Source organism: Rhinoderma darwinii, chromosome 2 (assembly GCF_050947455.1).
Source record: "Rhinoderma darwinii isolate aRhiDar2 chromosome 2, aRhiDar2.hap1, whole genome shotgun sequence".
In the NCBI taxonomy this organism is placed as follows: Eukaryota; Metazoa; Chordata; class Amphibia; order Anura; family Rhinodermatidae; genus Rhinoderma; species Rhinoderma darwinii.
The window spans coordinates 478,285,800-478,299,247 of record NC_134688.1 but is presented as its reverse complement, the minus strand read 5'-3'; the positions used below and the strand labels follow the sequence as shown (position 1 = coordinate 478,299,247).

The window sequence follows — 13,448 nt, the reverse complement described above, 5'->3', positions numbered from 1 at the left end:
ATAGGGCATTATACTGTGGGGGGCACTATATAGGGCATTATACTGTGGGGGGCACTATATAGGGCATTATACTGTGGGGGGCACTATATAGGGCATTATACTGTGGGGGGCACTATATAGGGCATTATACTGTGGGGGGCACTACATAGGGCATTATACTGTGGGGGGCACTATATAGGGCATTATACTGTGGGGGGGCATTATACTGTGGGGGCATTATACTGTGGGAGGGCATTATACTGTGGGGGGGCATTATACTGTGGGGGGCACTATATAGTGCATTATACTGTGGGGGGCACTATATAGGGCATTATACTGTGGGGGGCACTATATAGGGCATTATACTGTGGGGGGCACTATATAGGGCATTATACTGTGGGGGCACTATATAGGGCATTATACTGTGGGGGGCACTATATAGGGCATTATACTGTGGGGGGCACTATATAGGGCATTATACTGTGGGGGGCACTACATAGTGCATTATACTGTGGGGGGCACTATATAGTGCATTATACTGTGGGGGGCACTATATAGGGCATTATACTGTGGGGGGCACTATATAGGGCATTATACTGGGGGGGGCATTATACTGTGGGGGGGCATTATAAAGGGCATTATACTGTGGGGGGCACTATATAGGGCATTATACTGTGGGGGGCACTATATAGGGCATTATACTGTGGGGGGCACTACATAGTGCATTATACTGTGGGGGGCACTATATAGTGCATTATACTGTGGGGGGCACTATATAGGGCATTATACTGTGGGGGGCACTATATAGGGCATTATACTGTGGGGGCACTATATAGGGCATTATACTGTGGGGGCACTATATAGGGCATTATACTGTGGGGGGGCATTATACTGTGGGGGGCACTATATAGGGCATTATACTGTGGGGGCACTATATATGGCATTATACTGTGGGGGGCACTACATAGGGCATTATACTGTGGGGGGCACTACATAGTGCATTATACTGTGGGGGGCACTATATAGTGCATTATACTGTGGGGGGCACTATATAGGGCATTATACTGTGGGGGGCATTATACTGTGGGGGCACTATATAGGGCATTATACTGTGGGGGGCACTACATAGGGCATTATACTGTGGGGGGCATTATACTGTGGGGGGCACTATATAGGGCATTATACTGTGGGGGGCACTATATAGGGCATTATACTGTGGCGGGGCATTATACTGTGGGGGGCACTATATAGGGCATTATACTTTGGGGGGCACTATATAGGGCATTATACTGTGGGGGGGCATTATACTGTGGGGGGCACTATATAGGGCATTATACTGTGGGGGGCACTACATAGGGCATTATACTGTGGGGGGCATTATACTGTGGGGGGCACTATATAGGGCATTATACTGTGGGGGGCACTATATAGGGCATTATACTGTGGGGGGCACTATATAGGGCATTATACTGTGGGGGGCACTATATAGGGCATTATACTGTGGGGGGGCATTATACTGTGGGGGGCACTATATAGGGCATTATACTGTGGGGGGCACTATATAGGGCATTATACTGTGGGGGGGCATTATACTGTGGGGGCACTATATAGGGCATTATACTGTGGGGGGCACTACATAGGGCATTATACTGTGGGGGGGCATTATACTGTGGGGGGCACTATATAGGGCATTATACTGTGGGGGGCACTATATAGGGCATTATACTGTGGGGGGCACTATATAGGGCATTATACTGTGGGGGGCACTATATAGGGCATTATACTGTGGGGGGGCATTATACTGTGGGGGGCACTATATAGGGCATTATACTGTGGGGGGCACTATATAGGGCATTATACTGTGGGGGGCATTATTCTTTTTTTATGGGACATCCAGTTTCACTTCAGACTGGATCACTACGCGCCATTCTTCCAATCAGACGATCCGTCCGTGCAGAGATTCACCTCCACGCACCTCCTGCTGCCATTCCCATTCATTGTTGTTCTCCCAACCTCCGGGACATGCTGCGTTGAACGGCGCTGACATCTCGGCCGAGGCGCCCAGCGATCTGCTGTAGTGATAAACCGAGGTCCCTCAGGTCAACTCCGTCCCTCTCAGCTTACGACATGTGGCGATAACTGGCACGTCGACGAACAGGAGGCATCGCACAATCATCCCGCGCCACGCCATCCGATTATTGAGGTTTCATGCGGCTAAAAAACGTTGCTTTCAATCTGACTTATACAGATTGGAGCGAGTGCCGGAGAATTTCATCATCAGCAGATCTCAGCGGCACCGGCGACGTCCCAGATCTGCAGGACATTACGGCTCGTCCTTGGTGTTGTCATTTCCATATTGAGGAGCGTATATTGATATGTTCTGCAGATTATTCCACCATAGACTTATCGAGAGTCCTGCAGATCATTGCTGTCTCCTCCACCTCCTGATAGATATATAGTGATATATTCCGCAGATTATTACACCACTGACCTCTCTACAGATCTGCAGAACATCGCTCCTCTACCTCCTGACAGATACATAGTGATATATCCTGCAGATTATTACACCACTGACCTCTCTACAGATCTGCAGAACATTGCTCCTCCACCTCCTGACAGATACATAGTGATATATCCTGCAGATTATTACACCACTGACCTCTCTACAGATCTGCAGAACATCGCTCCTCTACCTCCTGACAGATACATATTAATATATTCTGCAGATTATTACACCACTGACCTATCCAGATTTCTGCAGAACATCGCTCCTCCACCTCCTGACAGATACATAGTGATATATTCCGCAGATTATTACACCACTGACCTCTCTACAGATCTGCAGAACATCGCTCCTCTACCTCCTGACAGATACATAGTGATATATCCTGCAGATTATTACACCACTGACCTCTCTACAGATCTGCAGAACATCGCTCCTCTACCTCCTGACAGATACATATTAATATATTCTGCAGATTATTACACCACTGACCTATCCAGATTTCTGCAGAACATCGCTCCTCTACCTCCTGACAGATACATAGTGATATATCCTGCAGATTATTACACCACTGACCTCTCTACAGATCTGCAGAACATCGCTCCTCTACCTCCTGCCAGATACATAGTGATATATCCTGCAGATTATTACACCACTGACCTCTCTACAGATCTGCAGAACATTGCTCCTCTACCTCCTGACAGATACATAGTGATATATCCTGCAGATTATTACACCACTGACCTCTCTACAGATCTGCAGAACATTGCTCCTCTACCTCCTGACAGATACATAGTGATATATCCTGCAGATTATTACACCACTGACCTCTCTACAGACCTGCAAAACATCGCTCCTCTACCTCCTGACAGATACATAGTGATATATCCTGCAGATTATTACACCACTGACCTCTCTAGAGATCTGCAGAACATTGCTCCTCTACCTCCTGACAGATACATAGTGATATATCCTGCAGATTATTACACCACTGACCTCTACAGATCTGCAGAACATTGCACCTCTACCTCCTGACACACATAGTGATATATCCAGCAGATTATTACACCACTGACCTCTCTACAGATCTGCAGAACATCGCTCCTCTACCTCCTGACAGATACATAGTGATATATCCTGCAGATTATTACACCACTGACCTCTCTACAGATCTGCAGAACATTGCTCCTCTACCTCCTGACAGATACATAGTGATATATCCTGCAGATTATTACACCACTGACCTCTCTACCGACCTGCAGAACATCGCTCCTCTACCTCCTGACAGATACATAGTGATATATCCTGCAGATTATTACACCACTGACCTCTCTACAGATCTGCAGAACATTGCTCCTCTACCTCCTGACAGATACATATTAATATATCCTGCTAATTATTACACCACTGACCTCTCTACAGATCTGCAGAACATCGCTCCTCTACCTCCTGACAGATACATATTAATATATTCTGCAGATTATTACACCACTGACCTATCCAGATTTCTGCAGAACATCGCTCCTCTACCTCCTGACAGATACATAGTGATATATTCTGCAGATTATTACACCACTGACCTCTCTACAGATCTGCAGAACATTGCTCCTCTACCTCCTGACAGATACATAGTGATATATCCTGCTAATTATTACACCACTGACCTCTCTACAGATCTGCAGAACATCGCTCCTCTACCTCCTGACAGATACATATTAATATATTCTGCAGATTATTACACCACTGACCTATCCAGATTTCTGCAGAACATCGCTCCTCTACCTCCTGACAGATACATAGTGATATATTCTGCAGATTATTACACCACTGACCTCTCTACAGATCTGCAGAACATTGCTCCTCTACCTCCTGACAGATACATAGTGATATATTCCGCAGATTATTACACCACTGACCTCTCTACAGATCTGCAGAACATCGCTCCTCTACCTCCTGACAGATACATAGTGATATATCCTGCAGATTATTACACCACTGACCTCTCTACAGATCTGCAGAACATCGCTCCTCTACCTCCTGACAGATACATAGTGATATATTCCGCAGATTATTACACCACTGACCTCTCTACAGATCTGCAGAACATCACTCCTCTACCTCCTGACAGATACATAGTGATATATTCCGCAGATTATTACACCACTGACCTCTCTACAGATCTGCAGAACATCGCTCCTCTACCTCCTGACAGATACATAGTGATATATCCTGCAGAGTATTACACCACTGACCTCTCTACAGATCTGCAGAACATTGCTCCTCTACCTCCTGACAGATACATAGTGATATATCCTGCAGAGTATTACACCACTGACCTCTCTACAGATCTGCAGAACATCGCTCCTCTACCACCTGACATACATAGTGATATATCCTGCAGATTATTACACCACTGACCTCTCTACAGATCTGCAGAACATTGCTCCTCTACCTCCTGACAGATACATAGTGATATATCCTGCAGATTATTACACCACTGACCTCTCTACAGATCTGCAGAACATTGCTCCTCTACCTCCTGACAGATACATAGTGATATATCCTGCAGATTATTACACCACTGACCTCTCTACAGATCTGCAGAACATCGCTCCTCTACCTCCTGACAGATACATAGTGATATATCCTGCAGATTATTACACCACTGACCTCTCTACAGATCTGCAGAACATTGCTCCTCTACCTCCTGACAGATACATAGTGATATATCCTGCAGATTATTACACCACTGACCTCTCTACAGATCTGCAGAACATCGCTCCTCTACCTCCTGACAGATACATAGTGATATATCCTGCAGATTATTCCACCACTGACCTCTCTGCAGACCATTGCTCTGTTTAGATTATAGCAGTCAGGGATAGATTAGTGTTTTGTGCAGAGCATCTCACATGGCCTGTACATGATGCGTCTCCTGGTGCAGTGGAGGTTTGAGTTACATAATGTGACCATAACCCGGTCAGAGCACTCGTCCACCGCAGTAACCTCAACCACAGCGCAAATTACCCTCTCACTTCACGTCCCACCATCGACGTCTCCGCTACAGAACTGCTCTGTTCTCCCGGCAGCAGAAAACATTCCCATGACAGGAGTCAGGAAAGAGCATTTCCCCCTCATCTTAAAAAAGAAAAGAAAAGTTGTCACCCAGCTTTTCCAAACTCCTGAATGGCAAGTCCACCTAGTTATGCGTTGACATGGGGAATGTATCAGTTGTTAGATTTACCATTCAGAAACCTAGGAAATCCGGGTGACAACCAATATGTCTGCCATCGCCGCTCCTGCTACTCAACTTTCCTGGTCCCCTGAATGGAAAATCGACGTAGTCATGCAGCGATGTGTTAAAAATATTAAGGGCCGGTCCAGTCTTATGTAGATAAATCTTAATTATTGCATAATGAAAAGTTTTGTAGCTTTCTTATAGCCAATTTCTTAGCATTTTCAAGATCTCTGTTTGCTGTCAATATCTTGGAAATTCTTGTTTTCATCCATAGAAACCTCAAAAGCTATCCTGACCTAATACTTCTGACAGCTGAGGGTTTGTTACAATTGTATCCAGTCCAGACAATGCTCTGTGAGATAAACAGTGTAGACTCCAGACTGATACATTGTAGCAAACAATCAGAACAGAAGAGAGATTTGTGCTGCTGCTGTGTTTAGCTGACACAGGATTGTGATAACACAATGTGACATGTTCTATATCGCTCATAGACTTTAATGGTAAGGGTATTTGCACACACACTAATTACGTCCGTAATTGACGGACGTATTTCGGCCGCAAGTCCCGGACCGAACACAGTGCAGGGAGCCGGGCTCCTAGCATCATAGTTATGTACGACGCTAGGAGTCCCTGCCTCGCTGCAGGACAACTGTCCCGTACTGTAATCATGTTTTCAGTACGGGACAGCAGTTCCACGGAGAGGCAGGGACTCCTAGCGTCGTACATAAGTATGATGCTAGGAGCCCGGCTCCCTGCACTGTGTTCGGTCCAGGACTTGCGGCCGAAATACGTCCGTCAATTACGGACGTAATTAGTGTGTGTGCACATATCCTAATTGTGCAGCCCCCCAGGATCACTGGTGGTCCCAACATTTGCGCCATATTATCTAATCACTGTGTAAAAAAAACCTTAAGAAATGTGTTCACAGAATGTCTCAGGTGTGGGCACCCCGTATACGGACAGTTTGTGGGTCCCTTCTTCATCCCATAGTTATATAGTCTCTGCCTCCCCTGGTGCTGGCAGAAAGCTTGGAGCGCCATCTGCTGTTTGACCGGCAGAATGACAGGTGTCACTTTGTGTCTTTGGCTATGGAAGTTTTGGGATAGAATATAAGGAAATTGCATTATAAGTAAATTCGCTGACACATTGTTACCCGCCTCCACCACTACATAGAGCCGGAGGATTCACAGCAGCTGCCCTGCGACTTCTCGGACAAGCTCCCTGGGTGCCCGAGGTAAACGCAGGGTGTTAGCGGTCAGTTCTTATGCAGAGTTCCCGCTGACACAGGAGGTTGCGATGTTCCTGTGCGATTATTAAGGGCGTATCTCTAGAGGTGCTTGACAGGCGTCCGTACGTGGCGCGATATTCTGCACATTTTATCTTTACAGCCGCGGTCCCTGAGATCCGCGCTTGGGGACCAAATTTCAAAGGGGTTTTCCTGCGGATATAAGTTCTGGCGTATCGCTGGGGGTGCCGTAAGTTACTGATCATTCAGGTCCAAAAGGGAGAGCAGGAAGAAAGATCAGCCTGTTACTGTCCTCTGTCCAACTCAGTGACCCCGGGGATCGATCGGGGGGAGATCGAGCCAGAAAGTACGGCTCACAGGGACAATTCACACGGGAAACTGGTTGTCACCCTTAACCGATTTTAATTTTAGGCATTGAGCTCCTTTAACCCCTTTACTGCCAAGGATGTCTGTAATATGTCATGACTTGAAATGCTTGAATGGCTAGAATATGAGAACTAGCGTTTAGATATTGGTTTCATATTAAAGACCAGAATCAAAGCTTTCAAATGATACCAGGATCAAATTTAGGGGGCAATATTCCGGGGCGCAGCACTCATTTAAAGACAGGGAGCAGGATGAAAAGTTTTACCCCCTGGTGCTGTGTCTGTGTAGGGAGGAGGTGGGAGGGGGAGCTGCAAGTGAGAGCAGGAAGGAAGAGCCCAGCCGGTGACCTGTTACTATCATCTCCCCCCTGTGCAGCCTCCAGTGACCCCTGAGGGGGGGGGGGGTACAAGGACTTGTCCTCATGTTCTCACCCGTTCTACCAATGAGAGAGGGTACGAGCTCTCGGCCACCTTTAGAGGGGGCTTTTTCCCACTACAGAGGTGGGAAGATGATCAGTTACACATGAAATCATGTTGTCTCGTCAGTTCTGGTGATTGGGAGGATGTACGTGACCTGGATGAACTCTCCGCATCGTGTGTTTTATTTTCAGAGGGGTCTCCGGCTCCGCTGGGGTCAGACTTTTAGCCACAAACAAACTTTTTATGCATTTTTTACACAATGTTGCGCGTTGATGCGACATTGAATGAAGACGCTCATGAGTGTAACGTGCTGGTTGGCATATTCACGGTGTGCCAGCTCTTCTTCCAAAGAAATATGGGTATGGGGGCTGTAATATTATCAAAAATTTAACATTTTTCGCAGCAACTAAAGGCTTGATGGCACCACGAACGGGCACCTACTCCGCCTGCCCCTTGTCCTGGCCTTGCATATGACCATTAACCAACATACCCAATGTTCTTCACCTGTGACTACAACTCCCAGCATACCCTGACAGTCTGTATGTGATGGGAGTTGTAGTTTCCAAACAGCTGAAGAGCCACAGGTTGGAGACCACTGCTTTAACCCTTTAGAGTGGTTTTTTTTTTTCTTCTATATTTTTGCATATATTAACTTTTTGGGCGGGATTTCATTGAACCCGCGTTATATCAGGACACCCGATCTCAATTACAACCACAGAAAAGTTTTATTTAACCCCTTTTTCCACCCTGACGCCCGGCAGTGAAAGGGTTAAACTAGCTCCAGATCAGACCGGGGCTCCACGGCGGTAAAATCACTGGATCGCCACAACCACAATATTTCCCGGAGAGAAGTAAAAGACACAAGTAACTTTGTAACTGTTGACTTGGAACTTTTATTTCCATGGGGAAACATTAGGAGACACGTCGCTTCCATTACTTGTAGGGGAAGACGTAGGACACGACCTGGATTTCTTGGTACATTCGGACTTTCTTTAAGACCGTTGCGGAGCCTGAGGAGAGAAGGTGCAGTCTGATCGATGGGAGGGATAGTGGTCAGGCCAGGGTGCCCGTGCTGTGGGCGGCGGGTGACTGCGCCGGGGGCAGAATGTTCCCTCCTTTCCTGCTGAGTAGTAAAATCTCTTCTTTCAGACCCCGGATTTCTTCGCTTTGCATCTGGACCAGCTCGAGGAGCTTCTGCCTCTCTCGAATGTCGGCTTTCCGCGGACCCTGGAATTCTTCACCCTGAGCAGTGATATCAGAGAGTCCGATTTTAGGATTCGTTACATTATAGGCCCTTCCGCCATCTAAGCGGAGACCATTACTACATACGGCACACGGTCTTGTTACAGATTCTATTCCCCCTATTCTAACCCTTATATCTAACAGTGGCTGCAGATTTAATATACTATACAGGTGAAGGCTATTGGCTTTGTCATATGTATAGAGGACGTGGCAGTAAAGCAAGGACTACTTTGCAGCATCCATCACCCTCCGCCTTGTCACCTGCCCGTCATCTTTCTTGGCTGTTGACTGTCTGACCATTGAAGTAAATGTCTCCAACCACAATATATACATCCCGATGAGAGGGGCTGTAGATTCTGCACTCCCTGAAGCAATCACATCAGTCTTATGAACCTGGAAGGAACTATATGATGACCAGTGTCCTATGTAGCAGCCGCAAAAATAATTATATTAAAAAGTATTTCCAAAGATTTGAACAAAACCTGTTCATTGTGTCCCAGGACGGACGATAAAACTATTAATACAGGTGGCAACTCTACTGATTTCTATTGAAACCTGAATTGGAGGAGAAGTTAGCTACTTCCTCTCTTACAGATGACACGATTTATACTACACTTCCCAGCAATCCTAGTTTTTTTTTAACAAACCCTTGTCCCATTGTAGTGTTAATGTGAGGATGAAGTGTCTGCTCCGGTTTGTCTGACACATCCCTGATGGACATATTATCATTTGGTCACTGATACCAGATCATGTTTCTACAGGCAGAGATTGAATCAAGCATGTCTCTGTACAGTGAGATGGGTTCTATTACTGTGATTAGCTGCCAGACAGAGTTGAGAGAGGAAAGGGGCGGATCCTCCGGGTGACAGAATAAGCTGCTCTATGAGAGATAATATGGCTGACAATTGTTGCTGTCAGGCAGCTACTTCCTGTCCGAGAAACTGAAGAAAGTATAAGTCTGGAGCACAAAAATGTGAGGAAGGGACTGCACATAAGGAGTCAGGACCACAGATGGGTCTTCATTTTTGGCTGAACTGTAAAGTGTAGAGGCATAATGTAAGGTCTGTAGCTTGACTGCTGCCTTGAGACTTACCACAGCAGTTTGCCGGGCGTCCAGTTTGGCCTCTATGGTCTTCTTCTCCACCAGCAGCTCGTTTAACCTTTCTAACTTCTTTGTCTGCTCCCGTGTGATTTCCATCAGACTCCTCTTGGTCTCCATCACTTCGATCTTTCAAGTGCAAAGGAAAAAGATATGGTGAGAATAAAAGAAGATTTACTGTAACGACACATAAGAGGCGACTTCACCTCGTGGGGAATCATTTTTCCCTGTGTCCATGGAGGTAGCAGGGGACAAGTGCTGCAAATCACCATCCACATCAATGTCCACACATATAAACACTGCTCATCACAGGAAGGATGTGGATATTGATGTGGTGGTGATTTGGATCCACACAACGGCTCCATCACAGCATTGTAACTGACAGAAAGTAGCCTCTCAGTAGTGCAGCCTTAGGCTTTGGGCCTGTAGCTTTAAGAAAAAAAGACCTCAGCATAGAAGTAAGACATACAGTAAGGCTTCATGCACACGACCGTGCCCGTAATTATGACCCGTAATTACGGGCACGGACGGCCGCGGACAGCTGGACATCTTTACGGGCCATGATCCGATTATAAAGTATGGCAGCACAGTCCGTAAAATAAAAAATTAGGACATGTCCTATTTTTTGCGGCAGCTGTCTACAGCACGGACACCCGGCCATGGACATACGGGAAGGTGTCGGTCGGCCATAGAAATGAATGGGCCTGTAATTACGGGCGATTTTACGGTTGTGTGTAGGGGGTCTAAGACATTTATTTTTTTCTAAAGCCCTGTCCAGCTTGGCTGAATATATGCTATTTTAATAGATCATGGAGATAAGTGGCTGTCTGACACAACTGGCACTGCTCATTTCCATGGTAAACAAATAATCTGACAGGTTAAAATCCACTATGTCAGATAGTTTATTCCCTTACAGAAGAAATCCGGAGAGTCTGCATGGCCCCATACATTACACGTCAGGATAATTACACGCATTACACGCATGTGCTGGATGTGTTACATAGTTATTACATAGTTAGTACGGCTGAAAAAAGACACATGTCCATCAAGTTCAACCAAGGGAAGGGAAAAGGGAAGGAAAAATTTCTACACATAGGAGCGAATACTTTTTGTTCTAGGAAACGATCTTTGCCTTTTTTGCAGCATCTACTGTCCCTGCTGTGACGGCTCCTGCGGTGTCTCCTGTCCCTGCTGTGACGGCTCCTGCGGTGTCTACTGTCCGTGCTGTGACGGCTCCTGCGGTGTCTACTGTCCCTGCTGTGACGGCTCCTGCGGTGTCTCCTGTCCCTGCTGTGACGGCTCCTGCGGTGTCTCCTGTCCCTGCTGTGACGGCTCCTGCGGTAGGCTATTCCATAGATTCACAGTTCTCACAGTAAAGAAGGCTTGTCGCCTCTGCAGCTTGAACCTTTTTTTCTCCAGACGGATGGAGTGCCCCCTTGTTTTTTGAGGGGGTTTTACATGGAACAGGATTTCACCATATTTTTTGTATGCGCCATTCATATATTTATATAAGTTAATCATGTCCCCCCTTAGTCGTCTTTTCTCAAGGCTAAATAGGTTTAGTTCTTTCAATCTTTCCTCATAGCTTAGATTCTCCATGCCCCTTATTAGCTTCATTGCTCTTCTTTGTATTTTTCCTCCTTTCTATGAACTGGAGCCCAGAACTGAACTGCATATTCTAGATGAGGCCTCACTAATGCTTTGTAAAGTGGTAATATTACATCCCTGTCCCGCGAGGCCAGGCCTCTTTATACACGACAATATCTTGCTGGCCTTAGAAGCAGCTGATTGACATTGTGCTGTTATTTAGTTTATGATTTACAAGTACACCCAGATCCTTCTATACAAGTGACTCCCCCGGTTTAGCGCCCCCTAGGACATACGATGCCTGCAGATTATTACACCCAGATCCTTCTCAACAAGTGACTCCCCCAGTGTAGCGCCCCCTAGGACATATGATGCTGCAGATTATTACACCCAGATCCTTCTCAACAAGTGACTCCCCCAGTGTAGCTCCCCCTAGGACATATATCCACAGCGGCCCCTCTGTCTAGGCTTCTCCTCACCTCACATATAAACACTATATCCACAGCGGCCCCTCTGTCTAGGCTTCTCCTCACCTCACATATAAACACTATATCCACAGCGGCCCCTCTGTCTAGGCTTCTACTCACCTCTCATATAAGCACTATATCCACAGCGGCCCCTCTGTCTAGGCTTCTCCTCACCTCACATAAAAACACTATATCCACAGAGGCCCCTCTGTCTAGGCTTCTCCTCACATCCCATATAAACACTATATCCACAGCGGCCCCTGTCTAGACTTCTTCTCACCTCACTTATAAGCATTATATCCACAGCGGCCCCTCTGTCCAGACTTCTCACCTCACATATAAACACTTTGTCCACAGCGGCCCCTCTGTCTAGGCTTCTGCTCTTCTCTCATATAAACACTATATCCACAGCGGCCCCTCTGTCAAGGCTTCTCCTCACCTCACATATAAACACTATATCCACAGCGGCCCCTCTGTCAAGGCTTCTCCTCACCTCTCATATAAGCACTATATCCACAGCGGCCCCTCTGTCTAGGCTTCTCCTCACCTCTCATATAAGCACTATATCCACAGCGGCCCCTCTGTCTAGGCTTCTCCTCACCTCTCATATAAACACTATATCCACAGCGGCTCCTCTGTCTAGACGTCTCCTCACCTCACATATAAACACTATATCCACAGCAGCCCCTCTGTCTAGGCTTCTGCTCACCTCTCATATAAACACTATATCCACAGCACCCCTTCTGTCTAGGCTTCTACTCACCTCTCATATAAGCATTATATCCACAGCACCCCCTCTGTCTAGGCTTCTCCTCACCCCACATATAAACACTATAACCACAGTGGCCCCTCTGTATAGGCTTCTCCTCACCTCTCATATAAACACTATATCCACAGTGGCCCCTCTGTCTAGGCTTCTCCTCACCTCTCATATAAGCACTATATACACAGCGGCCCCTCTGTCTAGACTTCTCCTCACCTCACATAAAAACACTATATCCACAGCGGCCCCTCTGTCTAGGCTTCTCCTCACCACACATATAAACACTATAACCACAGCAGCCTCTCTGTCTAGGCTTCTCCTCACTTTACATATAAACACTATATCCACAGTGGCCCCTCTGTCAAGGCTTCTGCTCACCTCTCATATAAACACTATATCCACAGCGACCCCTCTGTCTAGGCTTCTCCTCACCTCTCATATAAACACTATATCCACAGCGGCCCCTCTGTCTAGGCTTCTCCTCACCCCTCATATAATCATTATATCAATAACTGAACTAAGCTCTTTAACTCTTTAAG

General features: G+C 46.5%; 1 protein-coding gene across 3 annotated transcripts in view; it reads right to left on the bottom strand.

The window, feature by feature from the left end:
- Positions 1-8,620: 8,620 nt before the first annotated feature.
- The window catches only part of CFAP44 (cilia and flagella associated protein 44), a 110,155-nt gene continuing 105,327 nt past the window's right edge, over positions 8,621-13,448 (bottom strand). For all 3 annotated transcript variants that reach the window (XM_075854697.1, XM_075854698.1, XM_075854699.1), the window contains exons 33-34: positions 10,087-10,221; positions 8,621-8,993 (exon numbers count right to left, since the gene is read on the bottom strand). In XM_075854697.1, the coding sequence (XP_075710812.1) occupies positions 8,805-8,993; positions 10,087-10,221 (324 nt within the window). In that variant the 3' untranslated portion in view covers positions 8,621-8,804. The remainder of the gene's footprint in view (positions 8,994-10,086; positions 10,222-13,448) is intronic.